This window comes from Culex quinquefasciatus, chromosome 1 (assembly GCF_015732765.1).
Source record: "Culex quinquefasciatus strain JHB chromosome 1, VPISU_Cqui_1.0_pri_paternal, whole genome shotgun sequence".
NCBI lineage: Eukaryota > Metazoa > Arthropoda > Insecta > Diptera > Culicidae > Culex > Culex quinquefasciatus.
In genome coordinates this window covers 24,865,168-24,887,508 of record NC_051861.1, presented here as the reverse complement: position 1 = coordinate 24,887,508, position 22,341 = coordinate 24,865,168, and the positions used below count along the sequence as shown (strand labels likewise).

At 39.2% G+C, this 22,341-nt stretch overlaps 1 protein-coding gene across 2 annotated transcripts; it reads right to left on the bottom strand.

The window, feature by feature from the left end:
* Positions 1-3,766: 3,766 nt before the first annotated feature.
* LOC6031632 (RING finger and transmembrane domain-containing protein 2) lies at positions 3,767-19,902 on the bottom strand. 2 transcript variants are annotated; one of them, XM_038260898.1, is made up of 4 exons: positions 19,747-19,902; positions 16,040-17,822; positions 15,764-15,979; positions 3,767-4,732 (listed from the first exon to the last, which is right to left on the bottom strand). In XM_038260898.1, exons 2-4 carry the CDS (start codon positions 17,633-17,635, stop codon positions 4,499-4,501), a joined length of 2,046 nt encoding a protein of 681 aa, XP_038116826.1. In that variant the 5' UTR covers positions 17,636-17,822; positions 19,747-19,902; the 3' UTR covers positions 3,767-4,498. The 2 variants fall into 2 exon arrangements, with proteins under 2 accessions (XP_038116826.1, XP_038116823.1); XM_038260895.1 differs by lacking the exon at positions 19,747-19,902 and adding an exon at positions 19,605-19,735 and having other exon boundaries at positions 4,499-4,732.
* Between the last annotated feature and the right edge of the window lie 2,439 nt (positions 19,903-22,341).

Here is a 22,341-nt window from a genome sequence, read left to right as displayed (position 1 = left end):
ATAATGGACATTTGGCATAATGGACGTTTGGCATAATTCGTTCAAAAACCATCAAGGACGTTTGGCATAATGGACGTTTGGCATAATTTTTGCTAGCTTTTTTTTTGTTCAATTAGTATTTATTTATTGTAAAGAATAATAATTTATAGGTTTTTTTTCCTATTTTCTAAGCAGATAACTTTACTTTAAAAATGATTTTTGTTTTCAAGAAATCTAGTATCTTTGTCATTTTCTCCCAATAGATGTATTTTTTTCCTTTTTTTCTTAATAAAGCTTCAAAATGCAATTTTCATAAATATAAAATGCATTTTTTTCATAAATACATAATATTGAGATTTGTCTTCTTTTGAAATATTTTGCAGCTAATTTTTTGTTTTCAATTATTCCTTCTTTTATTTTAAATTCAACCTAACAAAGTGATGCAAGTTTTGCCAGTCTTTGAAATTTAGCAATAAAGATTTTATACTGTTTACCCTTTTCCCTCCTTTTTCAAATTCAACCTAAAGAATGTATGTACATTTTGCTACTCTGGAAGGAAAAGTAAATTTAAAGATTCAAAATTTATAGAGAGATTAATGCTAAACTCGATAGAATAATGGTACCAATTCATACCTGTAAAACAATTAATTTAATTAATTAATTGAAACAGTAAATCTGCAACAAGAGTCATGCATCGAAATCTGACTACTCTTGTGTCACCAAGCTGCTGTGGCCAAGGCAGTTTAGTCATTGAGTTAGTCTATTAAAGGTCTCTGGTTCAGTTCCCGTAGAGAACACTTTTTGTTTTGAAGAATGAACTTTTTCTTGAAAATGGACTCGAGGGCATAATTCTCTCGGTCATCTAGAACTGTGTTCTCTGTGTCTGTGAATCTTTCCGCTAGTCTCGTGTCGGATGAGTGCTGCACAGTTCTGGGGTTGCTTTAGATTAAATTCGAAAAAAGAAGGGAAAATGTGAATTTATTTAGAGATTTCCTTCTTCAAGTAAAATTTTGATCAAAAGAAGGGAAAATTGCATTATAAAAGCTCAATTGTCGAAGATTTGAAGAGGTTTTTCTCATCATGAATTTCATATAAAAGAAGGGAAAATTTCATTAAAAAATTACTGCTAATTATATTGAAAGGGGAAAAATCTTAAGCTAACAAGAGATATTTTCTTCTTTATACTAATTATTTAATAAAAATATCAAAATTTCATTGGACAGATTTATTGTGAATTATTCAAAAAGGAAAGAATTTACTTTTGGGGAAAAAATATAGAGATACCAAATTTTTTATAGAAAAAAATGATAATCTCATAAAGTAATATAAAAAGGGTAAAAAATATACATTTTCGTTCGTGAAAATGACAAATACTTAACAAAAAAAAACAAGCTAGTAATAATTATGCCAAACGTCCTTGATGGTTTTTGAACGAATTATGCCAAACGTCCATTATGCCAAATGTCCATTATGCCAAACGTCCCTGATGTCTTGGACCAATTATGCCAAACGTCCATTATGCCAAACGTCCATCTTGAAAACCCGTTATGCCAAATGTCCATTATGCCAAATGGGGTACACCCCTTATGAATCCCGCAGCGTCATAATCCTTTTCAGACTGGATTTCATGCCATCGACCACCGAATTCGAAACCCATAAAGCAAATTCTGGCAGATCTTGTGTTCGGTTCTGTGATCCATGATGGTCGCGGCGCTAGTCGCTTCGCTACTCTGCTCGCGACATTTCAATTTGGTGCCGCGGCGAAATTTTGTTTTGGTTTCGAGAATGACATTTGAGATACACTCAGAAAATAAACAACATAAAAAATAGCTTCGCAAGATGAAAAAGACTCGCGCTGTTATTGTGGTTGCTGAGATAGAGCCGCTTTAAGAAAAAGAAACACGAAAATTGAAGTTTTCGTGTTTCTTTTTCTTAAAACGGCTCACCAAAATAACCCACCATTTTCTAATGACGATATCTCAGCAACTAATGGTCGAAAAAAATATTTTGAAAATTTTTAAATAAAGACTAACATTTTAAAAGGGCCAAACATGGAATATTACGCCCATTTAAAGTGCTAGTCTTGATTTAAAAAATTTCAAAAAAAAATTTTCGAAAAGATCGTAAAAGTATTAACATTGAAAAATCGGACCATTATTTGCTGAGATATGGTCATTAGAAAATGGTGGGTTGTTTTGGTGAGATTAAGAAAACTTCAATGTTAGTGTTTCTTTTTCTTAAAGCGGCTCTATCTCAGCAACCCGAGGTCCAATCTTCAATGTCTCTTAGGCAATTTAATAGCAAATTTTCTGAACTTTAAAAAAATATTTTTAGAGGTGGTCACTCATGGTCACTATTTTTAAAAATCAAAAAACTGCAAATATTTCGCTAAAATCAAACTTTCGGTGGCTATATCTTGAAAACGGAGCCCTTTATCAAAATATCTGTAAAGTACTTTTCGATTTCAAATTCAATTTTGCATTAAAAATAATGTCAAACTTGTTTTTGCATGCAACTTCGATTTTTCCCAAAAATCACTGTTTTTTTTCAAAAATTCATAACTCGGCGGCAGATTTTTTGACCATGTTTCTATATGGCTCAAAAGTTGCGGATTTTTGTCCCCTAAAACATATAAAAAAATCTCGAAAATCAAAAAATACGTATTTTGGGAAATCGAGTTTTAGTGAAAAAAAAGTTGATATAAAAATCTGCAATTTTTTTCCGTGTACTTATTTTGTTCTCAAAAGTCCTTAACAATACTTACAACTTTGCCGAAGACACCAAATTGATCAGAAAATTCACTCAAAAGTTACAGCTGTTTGAATATTTACATACCATTTTTGTATGGACAGCAGCCAAAATTGTATGGAGACTTGTATGGATGAACCAATCACACAAAATAGTTTATTTGGTCATAGGAAAGGCCCTTACAAAGTTTGAGCCAAATAAAAAAATACAAATAAAATCCATTTCCGGTTTTGGTAGAGAATTGCTCTAGTGTCTTCCTTTTTATTTACAAGGACTTCGCCGCCCTGGGCTCCTAAGTGTTTGAGAGTACGGCACGGAGCGACGGCGCCGAATACCCATATTTACACAAAGAATTTTAGAGCGTCCGCCACGGGATTCGTACCGGCAACCTCTGGGTCGTGAGTCCAGTGCGCGGTCCGGGACAGTTTTTTTTCAGGTTCATTGCATTCGAGTAGTTTTTGCTTTTTTTTGTACAATGTATTCCTTATGGGAGAACTGTCATTTCAACCACACGAATCCGGTGCTCCATTTTAAGGTTAAGCCGTTGATCATTTTCGAAGAAAGTTGATCAACACTATAAACTATTCTGTATTAAAGTCAATTTAACGAATTTCAGCACCAAAAGGAATCAGCATGTGCCGGTTGTTGCCTTCTTGAACCAATTGAAAGAATTTTTGATCTAAATCAATTGTGCTATAAAATTTATATAATTTTGTGGCACAGTCATTGACGTCCTAGTTGGCAATCATTGATTAATGACGATTATAATATAATCGGGATAATCGTTACCAAAAGGAATCAGCATGTGTAGCATGTAATGATTTTACAAATTTAACAGTTTTTTTTTGCTCATTTTCAGGTAAATTGCTGAGAACTTTTACTTTTTAACGTGTTTTCGTTGTAGGAATTGTAAGACTGATCACTCGCATCTTAATAATTTTTTTCGACTTCTAAAATGTCAACATCCCGGTGTAACGCTTATGATGCTGATGATGATGGAACTTTCACACACAAAAACAACAATAACAACACCATAAAATTCATAGCTAACAATATCGAAACTATTAATATTTTCTTTTATTTGCAAAATAATAAACATATTGTTACTCATAGATTTTAGTTTTCCTTTAACTTGTTATGTTTGCTGTTATTTTCTTCACCGCACTGTCACAGCAATTCACATGTCGTTCACAAACGTTTCTTCTGTTTCTTTGTCCGTTCGCGCGCACGTCCTTATTAAAACAGTCGTTGACTCACATTCACGCACCCACACGTACACACTCGCGCGTTCCTTTTTCAACATTCTTAGTCGCTTTTCCTGCTATAGTAGCTTAATATGATATTTTTGTTAACACAAAAGAAAACTTGCTTGTCACTATAATATAAACCTGTGATTTCTTTTTTTTCTGTAACACTGTTTTTTTTTTGGAATAATATGCTTTGTGTTGAATGTTTGTTAAACTATATAAAATTTGTTTATTGTTATTTTTTTACAAATCAACTCTGCATTAAACCCCAAGAAGGTTATCCCTTGCGCAACCCCACTCTCGTCCTTTCGCATGCGAGAAGCTGTAAATTTTGAGCTTCCAATCAAATCACATATTCCACGTGCCAAAAAAACAATCGCGCAGTAGGCTGCGCACACTTGATACACGCACTTTCACACTCGTCATCGTCGTCCCAGCAAGCATTGACAAAAAACACAGAATCATCAAACATAAACACAAGATGACACTCGTCTAAGTCTAGTCGACTTGGGTTCTTTTTGTTTCTAGTAGAGCTGCAGGAAGAACGTGGTCGCTCCATCCCGATAGGACGGATCGTCCACGATCTTGGCCCGGCACAGCGGACACGTTTGCTCCCGATCGAACCAGGTGCCCACGCACAGCTCGCAGAAGATGTGATTACACTCGAGCAGCACGGGACTGTTGAAATTGTCGTGACAGATTGGGCACTGGCCACCGCAAGCCTGCAGCTGCTCCTTCGACGGGATCGTTCCGTAGCTCTGGGGAGAGAGAACACAAAAATGCAACAATTAATATCCCGTTGATCAGGTTCACGCCAAACAATTCGCAAGAGACCATGAAAAGCCGCCCAATCCGACCGAACCACTCGAACGGTAGCGAGATCCAGACGAATCTCTGCGCCGAGGACGGTCCCAACAGAAGCAGATCTTCCTCGATTCCCTCCGCCGACGAGGTGGGTCCTCCGGTAGAACTCGATGAGGAGCTTTCCATTGGTTCCATTCTGGACGGCACGCTGTCAGCTATTGATCATGGCCGGCGGCAGCGCAGGTTGTCACCACGCGCGATCTGCTGAACTGAAACTGTCCAAGTCATTCCAACAAGATGTGAAGACAGCCTAGCCAAGTAGGCGCGCGCGCGGGCCCCCTTCTATTGGTAATGGTTTTTAATGGGTGTGTTTAATATTCATAGCCTGCTGCTGTTCGGCACGGTTGCCGTTAGCTGTGGCTAGCTGAGCTGGGGTATTGCATCAAGTTGATACAGAGCGGCTGCCGAGCAAGGAGGTGAAGGTAAAACAAAAGTGGGGGGTGCCACAGGTTGGTCGAGCGGGCGGCTTTATTTTCACTTTCATTGTTTGGATGTTTTTATTTCGTGGTCGCCGACAAATTCGCGAATCGATAGTATTGGGGGTGCTCAAGAATTAGCTAAATAACTCGATACTTGAGTTGGATGTTAAAAGAAAATAATAAAAAAGCACGAAGAATTTTTTTCATGATTCAATAACCCTAAGCCTCGACTATCCGCTCATTACCGTCATTTTGGTCGGCATCTTGGATTTAATTACGGATTGGCAGAGCACTTTGCTTTAAAGTTTTGGAAAATTCCTGAGTTCAACGACCCAAAACAAAACAACGAATAATTTACTTTTTTCGTGAACTAAACTGATTTTTTCCAAGAACTTCGGATAATCACTCAGTCACCAGCCAGCGACAAGTTAAGACGTGTTTTGCTCGTGTTGTCATCTCGCGTGCTTGGAAGTTTTTGACAGATGGAGGTGGAGGAATCCTCCGGAGAAAAAGTTGAGAAGACCCTGCTCAACAATAACAAGTTCAGCCCGCTAGCGGATAACAAAAACAACAACAATGCCAGCCCAGCAGGAGGAGGGGATGCCCCGGCGGTTCCACCACCCGGCCAGTCGGCAGGTAAACAAAAGCAACCACCTTTGGTGGTGAAGAACACCACGGATTTTTACAAGCTCGTGGCGATAGTGGAAAGTTGTGAACTAGGTTTCAAACCGATTTACAAACTAACTCGATTTGGAACCAAGGTGACCTGCTTCTCTGTCAAAGATTTTGATAAGTTGCAAGAGCTACTCAAGAAGAAGAAAGTGGAATTCTACACCCACGATTGACGGAGCGAACGAAATCATCGGGTGGTTCTTCGTGGTTTTCCTGATGAACTGAAACCGGACGAGGTCAAGTACCTTCTGAAGAGGGATCTCAAGCTGGACGCGCTGGAGGTGCATATCATCAAGCGGAAGGAAAAGTCCACCGTGGACGAAACTCCGTACATTGTGGTCTTCCCCAAGGGATACACCAATCTGAAGAAGCTCTCTGCAATGAAAGTTGTGGCAAGCACTATCATCCGGTGGGAGGCCTACCGGAACAAGCGGCCGAACGTGACCCAGTGCAGGAACTGCTAGCAGCTGGGTCATGCAACCAGGAACTGTCACCTGAAAGGCAGGTGCAACAACTGTGGGGGTCCCCACAAGACGGACGAGTGCAAAGTCCAAGAAGCCGAGCCGAAGCGGTGTGCCAACTACTCTGGAACCCACGAAGCCACAGACCGCAGCTGCCCTAAGCGTGCGGACTTCATCCGGAGGCGCCAGCAGGCGTCGAAACCGAAACCGCCGGCAAGGAAGGCGGAGAAGCAGAGTTTAGCAGTTCTGGCGTTTACGCCGGCGGAGTTCCCTCCGCTGCCGGGCGCAGTTCCGGACGGAAAATCCAAGGATCGCCCTCGTCCCGCAGGAAGCAGCCAAGGTGGCCCCCGAGACGGTGGAGCCACGGAGAAGGAAGCCGGGGAGGTACTCTACAGTTCGGCTGAGCTGTGGGGAATTTTCTCCGAGTACATCGGCAGGTTCAAGACCTGCAAGACCCGCTTGGACCAAGTAACCCTCGTCAGTTACATGATCTCCAAGTATGGAATTTAATGAGTTTTTTTTTGTTATTATATATTGTTTTACTGATCCTCGGTCCCAACCTGGTCACAGCACCTAAAAGGACCTAATAAAAAATAAGTTTTTTAAAGGGTCCTTTCTCGGATTAGTTTTCAAAAAGCCGTAAGAGGTATTCGACCTACTTACGAAAAACAAATTTCAAAAATGCTTTAGATTGTTCATCTACACGTCTTCCAAGTGCCCCAAACTATAAATAAATGAATGTTGTTACAATTTGGAGGAAAATATTCGTTAATCTGAATTAAATGCAGAGAATTTAAGAGTGCTGATCAGATTTCTTCCAATGTTATTGACGGATTCACCCTTAACCCATACATTTTACAATCGGGTCATTCTCGGCCAATTCACACAGCAGTTGCCCCGACCCCATTTTTCGGTCCATTTTCAAAATTAAACCATCCATATTAACGACCCCCGGGTCTTTTGTGGTCTCTATTGCAAGTTTCTGCTCGAACCTAGGAGTCCGAAGGCTTGAATGGGGAGAGCACCCAAACCTCTTTCTACTCCAAGGGACCTTCCACCCCAGTGTTTGAACTGACGACCTTTGGATTGCGAGTCCAACCGCCGCCAGCGATTCCACCGGAGTAGGCTTGGTTTGGTGTGTTGTTTGTACTTATGGCATGGAGACGACTCCTACACCTGGAATGACTTAACGGCTTAACACCAAGGCCGGGACCGACATTTTACTTCCTCATCCGATGGAAGGTTGCAGCAGATGGGAATCGAACCCAGAATCATCCGCTTACAAAGCGGACAGCGTAACCATTCGGCCACGCACTGCCACGGAAAAAATACGTGTTTCTCAATAATTTGCAGCCTGAAATGGTGATGATTTGAAAATTTGGTGTTAAATTGAATTTTATGTGAAATTAGACGACCGATTTGAAACGTAAATAGCAAAGCAAAGTAATCCACTTTAACGACCCCCGGGTCTTTTGTGGTCTCTGTTGCAAGTACCTGCTCATTTCTAGGCGTCCAAAAGTTATGTGTGGTGAGTCACCCAAAACCTCTTTTACGCAAATGTACCGACGTTTTACTTCCCCATCCGATAGAAGGCCATGAGGATAAGGTGGGAATCGAACCCGCGCCGCATAGCAACTTAGGGATCGGCAGCCGAAGCCACTAACCACCGCGCCACGTGGACCCACATTTGAGTCGACGATTTGAGAGGTACTCAGATTAAAAAAAATAACGTATTTTTCATTAAAAAAAACAAAATTTATTTTAAGTTTTTTTCGAATCAGCAATAACTCAGAAAGGTATTTTTTTCATTCAGAACAAAAATTTTCATTTAAAATATTCATTAGACTGTATGTAACTAAACATGGCAGAGCTTTTAAAACTACTTTTGTGATGTGATGAAAAATACGTTTTTTCGGAATGCTGAGTTCGCTATCAAATCGGGCGTCCAATTTTGCATAACAATCACTTTGACACTCGATTTGCAAAATACGTATTTTTTCATACGTTCAAAAATGGAAGGGATCGTACCGAACCTCCGTCACGTGATTTAAAAAAAGACCTCAACATTACGGGTTAACTTCCGGATTTATTTCTATACAAAAATAAATCATGGCTTTATTTAAGTTTATCGTTTATCTGTATTGTTTTATTCAATTTTAATGAAAATACTCCGTCTAGAGGTGGAAGTTACATTTACACTTTGAAAAACAAAGTGGGGAATCATACAGTCAAACTGTTGATTGAATTGTCTAATGTTTTGAAGAATTGTTGTAAAATAAATCAATTTCAAATATTTTTTTATCCGCATTGAATCTCCCAATGTTCGAAGCATTAAACAAAAAAAAAGTTCAAAGATCTCTTTGCTGATGTGTATATTAGAAAAAAGACCTTAAATATTTTGCACATCACCAGTTAAGCGCGATCAAAGCACACCAGGCGCGAGATGCGCGTGACGACGAACACGAAGAACACGTGTGTACTTCACCACAACCACCACGACGCACACAGCCAACTGTGTGTTAGTCACTCTCATCACGATCGTACACGATCTGCAACTTTGGAATGCTGCTGCTGCTGCTTTCGACATCACGTTTGGGGTTGATTGATTTTTTTTGGCAATCGAGTACCCCATTTGTGTGTGTGTGTCGTTTTGAGTGATGAATGATCAACGATCGCCAAAAGCTCGCTGAAAATTTGTGCCGCTTATGGCATAATGTGCAATAGGAGAACTACAACAAAGAGTAAAAATAACACACTCACACTCACGAAATAAAAAAAAAGTCCAACTATTTGGGCTGAGCGGTTGAGATGGATGGATTTTGCAAGTTTTGTTTTGAAATTGAAAAAAACCGCGATCGAAGTGTTGGTGCGTGAACGATGCGCTTACATCGGCGTGTTGCAATGCAAGAGCCGCGCGAATGCGATTTGAGTTTTTGGGTTTTAGCACCAGATGCAGCGCGATCGGTTTCGGCTGTGGGGTCTTCGCTGTTTTTTTTGAGGGCATTGATCACCACCACTAGCAACATTGGAAATAAACAAAGCCGATTTAACAAAATAAGATCATCGTTCTTTTTTTTCGTGGTCATTCGTATTGAAGTTTATTGATAAGAGACACATGCAAATTAAACTAATGGGCAGGTAATTGACACGACGGAAATTGGTGGTTGATATTGGAATGCGATTTTTTGAAAATAATGATAATAATAACCATTTGACAAAAGCAATGCAGTGACAGTGGAGCTACATCGCGAATAAAGGAGAAATAAAAACTTGAAACTAAGTTTGTCTTAATCAATATTGATATTTTTCTACAGTATGTAAAAAAGTACCACTCCAAAATGTTTATTTAGCAATTTTTTGATAATATATTGACATTTAGTAGAACTCATCACAAGTGACCGGCCCGTGGCTTAATGGCTACGACTCCCGCCTCATAAGCGGAAGGTTCCGGGTTCGATTCCCGACCGGTCTCCTTGATATTATTCGACTATAATTGAACTTTGAATATGAACAAAAAAAAAAAACGCATGGAATCAGGTGGGATTCGAACTCACCCCTTTGGGTTGGTAGTCAAATACTCTAGCCCCTCGGCCACCGAGGGGTTGACACCGGAAAACGGAATCGACGTAACACATTATAATGTGACCCTCTTAAACCTTGCGGTTTCGTCAACGGATCCACAGGCGTGTATCGTTCTTTTTGCGACAAGACTCCGCCTCCCGGGTCTCCTAAGTGTGAAGGTATGGGCACGGGGAGAGGGCACCGAATACCTATATTTACACTTAGAATTTTATGCGTCCGCCCCGGGATTCGAACCGGCGACCTCTGGATTGTGAGTCCAGTGCGCGGTCCGATTGATCCACACAGGCAGACAGCCCTTGAGTGAATGAATCCGTAGTGGTGAAATAATGTCACAGATCATTTACTATATAATACAACAATCCCTTTTCCAACGATTCCCCTACACACACTACACACCATATTCTATAAATAACTCGAAGTGGTTGGTACGGTATGTCCCCACTTCTTCTTCTTCCCCTGATGATTCCATGAAATGTGAGTTCCGTTCATAGAATCTGTCTCTTGCGGTTAATGCAACGCAGTAGGCCGGGCCGCTTTAGGGAGTGTAATACATTTCGGGGGTTCTCGAAAGTACTACAATCATTAATAATGACAAGAAAGAACTTGAGGCGTAATCTAACCATAAGTTCTTCCCGGATGCTTTCTTCGGACTGGCTGCGCTTGTGTTCGGTTAGATTAGATTAGATTTAGTAGAACTCATCACAAAATGTGTATAGTGCAAAAGAGGTGTACAATCTTTTTTACATACTGTACTTAACCTTCACCATGCACCATTAGGGTGTAATATGGTCGTATGGAGAAAATAAAGTTGTCCAAATTTAGTGAGCACAGCACTTTTTTAGTTCCTGTTGGGGTCCTTAACAACTCCCCAAAGTTTGGGACCGATTGGTTTAGTCCTCACTTTGCGCAAAGTGATTCAATTTTCCATATAAATTTGTATGGAGAAAACCATTTTTTTTGGATGTTGATATTTATCAAATCCACGTTTCATGATATATCGAAACCGGACTCATATTCGGATGCTCTGGAACCTCTACAACATTCCCGAAGAGAGTATGGTGCTAGCTTGCCCCTAAAAAAAGATTCAGCGTGTTCAAAACTCGTCTAAAACGCGTTTTTTGCTCGAAAATCACGTTTTAGACGAGTTTTGAGGACGCTATATCTTCTTTCAGGAACAAGTAAGCATCATACTCTCTTGGGCAAAGTTGTAGAGCACATTCCAGAGCATCTGAATATGAGTCCGGTTTTGATTATAGCATGACACGTGGATTTCATAAATATCATAATCTAAAAAAATGGGTTTTCCTATACAAATTTATATGGAAAATTGATTCGCTTTGCGCAAAGTGAGGACTAAACCAATCGGTCCCAAACTTTGGGAAGTTGTTTGGGACCCCAAAAGGAACTGAAAAAGTGCTGTGCTGGAAAATCGATTTTGATATTACACCCTAATGCATCATGCATTTCCAGTAAAATGTACTGGGAACTTATTTCGATGAAGAAGCATGTTGCTTTTAGTTCGATTGATTTACACCATCCTGTTAATGGGTAATCTCAACTTTTGGATATGAGCAATTCTCTACGAAATCGGTCTTTTTTCTTCAATTTTAATTTTTGTATTTTTTAATCCCACTGAAACTTTTTTGGTGCCTTCGGTATGCCCAAAGAAGCCATTTTGCATCATTAGTTTGTCCATATAATTTTCCATACAAATTCGGCAGCTGTCCATACAAAAATGATGTATGAAAATTCAAAAATCTGTATCTTTTGAAGGAATTTTTGATCGATTTGGTGTCTTCGGCAAAGTTGTAGGTATGGATACGGACTACACTGGAAAAAATAATACACGGTAAAAAAATTTGGTGATTTTTTATTTAACTTTATCACTAAAACTTGATTTACAAAAAACACTATTTTTAATTTTTTTATTTTTGATATGTTTTAGAGGACATAAAATGCCAACTTTTCAGAAATTTCAGGTTGTGCAAAAATCATTGACCGAGTTATGAATTTTTAATCAATACTGATTTTTCAAAAATCGAAATTTTGGTCGTAAAATTTTTCAACTTCATTTTCGATGTAAAATCAAATTTGCAATCAAAAGTACTTTAGTGAAATTTTGATAAAGTGCACCGTTTTCAAGTTATAGCCATATTTAAGTGACTTTTTGAAAATAGTCGCAGTTTTTATTTTTTAAATTAGTGCACATGTTTGCCCAGTTTTGAAAAAAATATTTTTGAAAAGCTGAGAAAATTCTCTATATTTTGCTTATTCGGACTTTGTTGATAAGACCTTTAGTTGCTGAGATATTGCAATGCAAAGGTTTAAAAACAGGAAAATTGATGTTTTCTAAGTTTCACCCAAACAACCCACCATTTTCTATCGTCAATATCTCAGCAACTAATGGTCCGATTTTCAATGTTAATATATGAAACAACTGTGAAATTTTCCGATCTTTTCGAAAAAAATATTTTCAAAATTTTCAAATCAAGACTAACATTTTAAAAGGGCGTAATATTGAATGTTTGGCCTTTTTGAAATGTTAGTCTTGATTTGAAAATTTTGAAAATATTTTTTTCGAAAAGATCGGAAAATTTCACAAATGTTTCATATATTAACATTGAAAATCAGACCATTAGTTGCTAAGATATTGACGATAGAAAATGGTGGGTTGTTTGGGTGAGACTTAGAAATCATCAATTTTCCTGTTTTTAAACCTTTGCATTGCAATATCTCAGCAACTAAAGGTCGTATCAACAAAGTCCGAAGAAGCAAAATATAGAGAATTTTCTCAGCTTTTCAAAATATTTTTTCAAAACTGGGCAAACATGTGCACTAATTTTAAAAATGAAAACTGCGACTATTTTCAAAAAGTCACTTAAATATGGCTATAACTTGAAAACGGTGCACTTTATCAAAATTTCACTAAATTGCAAATTTAATTTTACATCGAAAATGAAGTTGAAAAATTTACGACAAAATTTCGATTTTTGAAAAATCAGTATTGATTAAAATTCATAACTCGGTCAATGATTTTGCACAACCTGAAATTTCTGAAAGTTGGCATTTTATGTCCTCTAAAACATATCAAAAATAAAAAAATTAAAAATAGTGTTTTTTAAATCAAGTTTTAGTGACAAAAGTTAAATAAAAAATCACCAAATTTTTTTACCGTGTATTATTTTTTCTAGTGTAGTCCGTATCCATACCTACAACTTTGCCGAAGACACCAAATCGATCAAAAATTCCTTCAAAAGATACAGATTTTGAATTTTCATACATCATTTTTGTATGGACAGCTGCCAAATTTGTATGGAAAATTATATGGACAAACTAATGATGCAAAATGGCTTCTTTGGGCATACCGAAGGCACCAAAAAAGTTTCAGTCGGATTAAAAAATACAAAAAAAATCGAATGACCGAAATCCTAGAGAACTGCTCATATGTTACATTAGGGTGTAATATGGTTGTATGGAAAAAAATAAAGTTGTCCAAATTTAGCGAGCACAGCAATTTTTCAGTTCCTTTTGGGGTCCTAAACAACTCCCCAAAGTTTGGGAACGATTGGTTTAGTCCTCACTTTGCGCAAAGCGATTCAATTTTCCATATAAATTTGTATGGGAAAAACATTTTTTTTTGGATTTCGATATTTATAAAATCCACGTTTCACGCTGTACTAAAACCGGATTCATATTCAGATGCTCTAGAAGGTGCTCTACAACTTTCCCGAAAAGAGTATGGTGCTAACTTGCTCCTAAAAAAAGATACAGCGTGTTAAAAACTCGTCTAAAATGTGTTTTTTGCTCGAAAATCACGTTTTAGACGAGTTTTGAGGACGCTGTATCTTCTCTTAGGGACATGCTAGCACCATACTCTCTTCGGGAAAGTTGTAGAGCACCTTCCAGAGCATTTGAATATGAATCCGGTTTTAGTACAGCTTGAAACGTGGATTTTATAAATATCAAAATTAAAAAAAATGTTTTTTCCCATACAAATTTATATGGAAAATTGAATCGCTTTGCGCAAAGTGAGGACTAATCCAATCGTGCCCAAACTTTGGGGAGTTGTTTAGGACCCCAACAGGAACTGAAAAATTGCTGTGCTGGAAAATCGATTTTGATATTACACCCTAATGTTACATAAAACACCCTGACAAATCATAGACAATATATTCATCTGTTAGCTCTTTGGTCCGTAGCGAAGGTCTAATAACACCGACCAACATAATTTTGGCGCAGGCTCAACTTGAGGGGAAGCATAAAGTTTGGGGTCCTCAGAAATGCGTGCACTTTGAATTTTTCAAAAATATTTAGACAGTGGTATTGGTGGTTGTTTTTCCAAAGTTTGTATGGAGAATTAGCGCTGTTCGCTACTCCATGCAATTTTTTGCTTGTATGCAATAGCGACGACCCGCCCTAATTCTCCATACAAACTTGAGATATGGGCTCAGTACGCCCACCGGAACAAGCCCCAGAATGCCCACCAAAAACGAAAGTAATTCTTGTTACATTCTAGAATTCAGCTTTTTTTTTATTTAAATGTTTTATTTAAAGCCCAACCAATTACTTTTCATTTCCATTGTGACGAGCTAAAATTGGTTCATCCGTTCCGGAGAAATGATCTGATAAAAAGTCTGACTTAGTCGTAGACAAATAAAATCAAAATTACAACTACAAATATTAAAACAAGCCATTTTTGTATGGAAAGATGCAAAATGCCTACTTTGGTCAATTTCGAAGAGAATTGCTCTATGTGTTAAAATTTTTATAACAGTCCAGACTCGATTATCCGAAAGCCTTGGAAAAATTTCACTTCGGGTTCAGTTGTCTTTTTTTAACTGTTGAGCTTGAAGGAGCTGCTAGGCTATGGCAAACCAAGGTATGTAGATTAGATAAGGTAAGGCGCGAATTCCCAGCTGTCAAAATAGTTAGCACGAAACCCGGATTTTATATGGAGATCTTCAGAAAAGTCAAAATTTGACCGGATTTTTTTTCCGTGGGGTTGTTAAGCGTGCCAAACTGAACCAAAAAACGCGTTCAGTTGAATTTATTTTTTCGAAAAAGATATTTGTTTGAAAAAATATTAGCGTATTTCGGTTCAGTTTGGCGTGCTTAACAACCCCACAGAAAAAAATCAGTTGAAATTTGCCCGGAAAATGGTCAAATTTTCACTTTTCTGAAATTCTCCATATAAAATCCGGGTTTCGTGCTAACTAACTATTTTGACAGCTTGAGAACCCGCCTTACCTTATCTAATCTATATACTTTGATGGCAAACAAGCAAACAAACTCACAAACTTGTATGCAGGCTGAATTTTCTGCAAACATATGCAAGTAAACTGCCAAACAGTTTGTTTGTTCGCGAGTTTGTTTGCCATAGTCTAATAGCTTCTTTAGTGATTTAGAATTTTAAAATCCAATATGAGACTTAAAAAACCCAAGATGGATCGAATGAGACCAAAATGGTCAAAATTGGTTGAGCCAGTGCACAGTGGTCCAGATTGCACAATTAAGTGGAGAATGGATATTCCGAAAAATGGTTAAGCTTTGGAGCTTTGGTGACTTCAGAGAGTTGTTGCAAATGGAAAGGGGCAACTTTTGGTTTGGTTCAAAATTAGAGTGGTTCACAATCAGGGTGATTTTGAAAATCTAACTTTACAGGAATATTTTTGGGAATTTTTATGTCTTGGGAAACCATGTGGCCCTCCCCCACGACGCTTGGAGTGCGGATTTTCTTTTAAAATAACTGCTTTCGTTGGTTATTACCACACGGTCCACAAAGTTTACTTACCGTCTTTTGTAGCAGCTTGATGACGGACCGTTTGCAGAACTTGATCCGATCGAGCAGGTCCGACGACTTGGCCACCATGTAGACCGCCGACAGGATCACGCCGACGATCTTCTCCGAGCCGGAGTATGACTCGAACAGGAAGATTAGCCACGGCTGGATGGGGGCGGCCGATCGGTACAGCTGCGAGAGCGACTCGGCCATCAGATAGATTTTGCCCTGCGGAGAAGGATCGACATTAATTTGTGGATTTAGTGTGATGTGATTTAGGGACCTTACCCGACTTTTGTACTCGATAACGCTAGGTGGCATTAGGGTGATGACAATTTTAACGACGATTGTAAGCAGTTTTAGGACCAGGTCGGACATGCAGACGGAGAACAGGAGCGATTTGAGGCTTTGAGGTTCCGATAGGTCCGGCATGAACATGATGCTGAGGAAGATGTTTTTACGCTCCAGGACAAATCCGACGACGGCCAAGGCGACCGAGATGAAGATCATTTCTCGCAGTAGCACCCAGATTTTTTTCTGGCCTTGTTTGGAGATTTCCTGCCGGACGACCCAGTTGGCGTGGGAGAAGGTCATGAGCAGTGCCAAGAAGTGGATGATTCCATCTAGATGGTCGTAGCATAGTTTTGTTACAAGGATAAACAGCAGTGGGATGTAGCGGGCGAAGGTGTCCATCATGGCGCGCGCTTCGGGGATTTGATTGAAGGCTTCATGAACCGTGGCTTCGTCGTTTGGCTGGTTGGAGCTGACACTGTTGCTGCGCGTGCCGTTGTTGGGATTTGGATTGGTAGGCGTCGTGGGTTGTTGCTGATCTCCAACACTGGCACCGGCCATGGCCTGAGCGGCTGAGGACGTTCCTCCGATTGTTCCAAGAGAAGAAGGTTGGCTTTGCAGTCCGGTTGTGGATTGTTGGGTGTGGTGTTGATGGACCGTGGAGAGTGGCTGATGATTGTGGAAATGATGATGATGGTGGTGATAGTTAAAATTGGGCATCATGGACGATCGACCGGCAACGATTTCCTCTTCGGCAGCATTATTCTGAACCCACGAGGTTGGTCGAATTCCGCTTGCTATCGATGAAGAGGTTGAAATTGGATATATCTCATTGTTGGACGATCGCAGCGACGTCCCAGTCGCATTGTCCAGGTCGATTACGACATCCGTAGGATTTCCGGTGACACCATGATGGCCGATTATCGGCGGTGAACTAGAACCCGGTACATTGTGAGAAACAGAGCGACCTCCCTGCAGGAACAGACTTCGTCGCTCGGACGAGAACAGACTGTTGGGGTTGCGTGCTTGCTGCACAAAGGCAAATATGTCATTCAACAGATTATTGCTTAGATTTCCTGAGACACGTCCCGTCGGGTCCACACCACTGGCACCACGTCGTTCGCCACTACCACCTGCACCACCACTTCCGGTAGATAGGATTCTCGCAAACGGAACTCGCCCGTTGAAAGAAGCCCGAAAGCCGCTACCACTAGGACCACCTCCAGCTCCGGTCGACATGCTTCCTTCGGCGGAACTGATCGAGGTTTGCCTTTCGACCACGACCGGAAGTGCCGGTTGCTGAACCGCAGTTGCCGTAGATGCGACCACCGGACGATTATCGATTGCAGTCACGGTGACCGCTGGAATGTTGGCTGAATTTGTGCTACTACTTATAGTGGAATCGTCCTCGCCGGTTGCCAGTGGAGGCTTGGCGTGCCCTTCCAACGAGGTTGTTTCAATGATTGCCGGTGAGTCTACTGCCTCTGGTGGCTGTGCTGCCGACGCCGATGACGAAAGCTCAGTAGCTGAAGCTGCGGGGATCGAGCTTGAATGCGGCTGCTGCTTCTGCTCGTCGCAGACGGAATTGGACATCTTATGCCTCGATTGCACGGAACAGGAAACGGTGCGTTTGCTCCGGACACGGATGCGCCGGATGTGACCCTAATGCTGGTGCGATTTTCGCTTGTTTCTATCAGTTGGTGTTGCTGCTGCAATAGCGGTTTGCAAGCTGCTGCATTGTTGCCGGGCCTAAATTTGGACCATTATTCCGGGAGAGGTACTGGAAAAGGGAGAACAAGACAACTGGATTTAGTAACGTAAAAATTTGCATTTTCCAAATACCAGCTTGTTTATATAGAAAGATTTGCTTCGGGGAGTGAAACAGTAAAGAGGCGTGGCTTGCGTCGTCCGTTCGTGCTTATAAAAATAGCTGTCAGTGGTGCTTGTTGTTCATTCATATGTTGATCATCTAGCAAGCATTGTCGAGAAAAATAAATTCTAAGCTGTTTGTGTGCTTCTAAATTGACATTTCTTTTAAAAATGTACACTCAACCCCCGGTGGTTGGTCACTTTTTTCGTTTGACACTTTTTTAGTTTGTACCCCGTTGGTTGGTCAAAGTTAAACTAAAAAGTGACGAACTGTCACTTTTCACACGGCGCTCACGCACACTATCAAAACAAACGTTTGGTAGTTTGTTTGAACTCCGTGTAAAAGGGGTGTCAAACTAAAAAGTGATCCCGTTCGTTTGACAACAGTTGGTGTCAAACCATCGGGGTTTGAGTGTATAAGAGAGCAATCTGTTAAAGCATCTTACGACTAATACCTCATTCGCACGAGCTCATTATAGCCGGTTTTAAAATGTAAACAGGGTTTTAAAACGTATACAAGTTTGACAGTTGAGGTTATAACCGGCTATAAGGAGCCCGAACGAATGGGGTGTAAAATGATGTTCACGATAAACCTTCGGATGTCTCGTGTTTTGGCGTTTTTTTTACAAGTGTCCTTGTACAAAGGACCAGTACGCGACTGCCGGTTGGATTACGAAAAAAAAGTCCATTTCTGGAGTTTTTTTTGAAAAGGTCCAATAAACAAAATTTCTAGTTTTTGCTTTTTGGGTGTTTTTGAGACCGCCTTGAGTCAGGGGTATTAAAAAACACCCAAAAAGCAAAAACTGAAAATTTGGTTTATTGGACCTTTTCAAAAAAAACTCCAGATTTAAAATTGGCGCGACAGATGTTTTGATAGCTCAGGAGAGATGACCTTTGTTTCAAATCTCAAGCAAAAACAGACAATCGTAAAACGGAACAGAACTGTGTTTCAGTGCACTGTCGAACGACTGAGTATCGCATCGATTGTCAGCGATGAACAGTCAACCAAAGTACAAGAAATTTTCATCTAATCTTATCAGTTTGACGATAAGATATTTATTTGTAAAACTTTTTCTTAGGAATCTTTACAAAGAGCCAAATTATAAAAATAACACCGACTAAAACTTTTGGTGAAAGTTTTCGCAGCAATAATTGCCGCGTTGAGGTTGAGATCTCGAAGCTCTGTTTGGTGAACTGTTGGCCGATTGTGGACCACTTGAATCAACTAAAATCAGCACACAACAACTGCACGTCCGATGACGAAGCCTACTGTGTGTTGATAAGATAATCTGCTGGTGTAAATGTTTTGCGCGAGTGTGAAAAAAAATCGCATGACATCACCGCAAATCGGGTCCATTTGCGTGTTGTTTTCGTGAATGTGTGAAGTGAAGGTGATTCGAGGAGGCTCAGCCATCTGTCAGTCTGACGTTTCGGCCATTATGATGAAAATTTTACAGGAAAGTTTTTCATCTCCTGCATTGGCCAGCCAACTCGGATGCCATTCGACGGACACACTCGTTGGCCATTTGGAATGTTGATTATTTGCTTTTTCTCACGTTCGCCTGCTGCGATAAATCTATTCCGTGTCGGATTTCTGCCGAGGAAGCAAAATATGCTCGTCGAGGCCTCGTCATCAATAAAATCCACAACACACACATCCACATGTAGACAAGCTCTCAAGGCAGAAACGCACCCAAATTTTTCCCCTTACTACTTGGAGCAGTTCCAGTTGCTTCCAGAAAGTGATTCTACAAGTCCGTTCAAGTCCTCAACCGATGTGAAACGTCACCGTAAGACTTATACGAGTAAAATTACAAACGTAAAATTACACTAACCAAGCTTTAAACTGCCAAATTTACACGCAAAAAAAGTGGTTTTAAATTGTTCGCGTAGACTTGGTCACCATGATCGAACTTTGTCTTCTCGGCTCTCTTTCTTGCTTTACACTGCTGACTGGTGTATTCGAGTTATATGATGACTCGGTCAGTGCACGGTTTCTGACTCTCCGTTGAATAACATGCTCTCAAATAGGTATTTGTCTCTCGCAGTTTACACTGGTAAGACTGGTATCACACACACCATTCCAGAGTGGTCTCAGGGCACTGTTTTCAACTCCGCTCTATCGTATATGTAAACAGTTCGTGTTGCAGAGGTAAACAACTTTGCGTGTTGTGGTTTGTTTTTCGTATAGAAATTTGATTTAAACGTTATCGTTCAGTGCGAGAGGTTTGAGTTTCTAATACGTTGGGCTCATTTTGCTGGCAACTTTTGAGCATTTCAAACACATTTTGAAACATTAATTTGTTTGAATAGTTCAATAAGTAAATTCCGAACTGAATGAAGCAAAGACCAGGCCAGTTTGCTAGAAGTTAGAAGGAAAATAAAAACTTCTGAAATTTGTTTTTTTCGGAATGCCTCCGCAAAAATTTTAAGTAAGATGAAGTCCTACGTCAAACATTTTCAAATTGAATGCATGACAAAAGGTCGAAAGATTCCTTTGTTCATCGATTTCCGAGCACGAGGTTTTAAGGTTTTTTTTGACAGTTTTTGAAATTCCCAAATTTTGCGTTACGTAATTAGGTTTTACAGCGTGACGTCACGAGCGCACACGCACACACATTTTTACTGAGACACACGTGCAAAAAATGTAAACAGTGCAGCCGAGCAGTCAAATTTCTAACCTAAAAACCGAGTCGGCGTAAAACTTAATAAAAGAATGCTTGAAAACCTAGATTGAGCTAAAGACCTAACCTCTAGGTTAGACCGGGTTTCAAAGAATCTCAAAAAATCATATACACTCAACCTCCGGTGGTTGGTCACTTTTTCGTTCGGCACTTTTTTAGTTTGTACCCAAAGACAAACTAAAAAGTGACGAACTGTCAATTTTTACACGGCGCTCACGCACACTATCAAAACAAACGTTTGATAGTGTGTGTGAACTCCGTGTAAAAGCGGTGTCAAACTAAAAAGTGTTCGTTTGACAACAGTTGGTATCAAACCATCGGGGTTTGAGTGTATATCTTGCGACATAAACAAGGGGCTGGAAACTCTAATTATACTTATTAATTTTCAGTGTACTGGTGGTATTTTAGTATACTTGGTTTGGTTTGACAGCTCGTGAGCCTTGTTGATCTTGTTGTTGATATTGTTTAAATTGTCTAGCTTCAGACATAAATGAAAATTATCAATATTGCTTATCACTGCGTTAATCTGGAGACTCTACACAGAAAAAAATATTTCTGTAAATTTACATTATTTATCATGTACCAAAAGGTATCATGATAAATGATGTATATTTCCATTAGATCCATTGGAAATTTACATTAGATTCATTGGAAATTTACATTAGTTTTGAAAATTTACATTAGTTTTGGAATTTACATTAGTTTTGGAATTTACATTAGTTTTGGAATTTACATTATTTCAAATCAACTAATTCTGATTGGCCAATGGGAATGAGAAGCTCGACTTGGATTGCAGTAGGAAAAGGGTGTGGCTAGAGGGTGACGAGCGGGAATTCCCGGGAAAAATTTCCCGGGAAATTGACCATTTTTGGACCTCTCGATTCCCGGGAAATTCGGTCGAGATTCCCGGGAAATTTAAACTTATAAATATCGAAGCAAAATTACATAAACTATTCAGAAAAACATTTGAAAAATTCAAAATTGTTCAGAACATTGAATGTCGATGTTCAAATTCGAATAAACCAATGTTTCTCTAATCTTCTTATTCAAAAATTGTAAATTTTAACTCATCAAAAATTCCAATAACTATAATTTAGAGAAGCCAAAAAAAGGTGGACCCCAAAATTTTCCTTAAAAATTATTTAGCTGTTACACCCCAGATATGAAATCAAATGTTTTATTTTCAAATATATTTTTCTCTAATTATTTGTAAAAGGGAAAAGCTCTTTCAAGTTAAGTTCAATTTCCTTATCTTCTCTTGAGCATAGAAATCCAATTTAGTTTTTTGTGAACATTTGGGTTTTTCTGATAACTGTAAATATTTCTTCAATGAATATTTAATGTTGAACTTGCAAATCACAAAAAAACTATTTAATTTGTTGTTTTGTGTCGTCATATTGCAAAATTCCCGATAATGGGAAGTTATAAATAAGCTACATTAGTTATTTTTTACAAAAATCTAATAACAAGTTTGTGAACCTTTTGAAAAATCACTCAGTGCGAATTAAGATTCGTTAATATTTTAAACTACAATTTTGCGTCTTAAAAAACTCAAAAAACTATTTTGTTTTTGCAGATTCAGAAAAAAAAATCTAAAGTTTTATATAGTTCCTCAAAACAATGAGGCTGCTTAAATTAACGTTTCATAGAGAAGAAAGAGGTTTGAGTGCTCGGGGGTCGTTTATGTGGATGGTTTGATTTGATTGAGAATTAGTATGAATTGACAGTAACTGAATTCATTTAAAA

Coding starts and splice junctions, on each gene's coding strand:
- LOC6031632 (XM_038260898.1), bottom strand. CDS start 17,635: ATGTCCAATTCCGTCTGCGACGAGCAGAAGCAGCAGCCGCATTCAAGC. Junction 15,980..16,039: donor TTATCGAGTACAAAAGTCGG/GTAAGGTCCCTA, acceptor CCTTCTCCGCAG/GGCAAAATCTATCTGATGGC. Junction 4,733..15,763: donor TCAAGCTGCTACAAAAGACG/GTAAGTAAACTT, acceptor CTCTCTCCCCAG/AGCTACGGAACGATCCCGTC.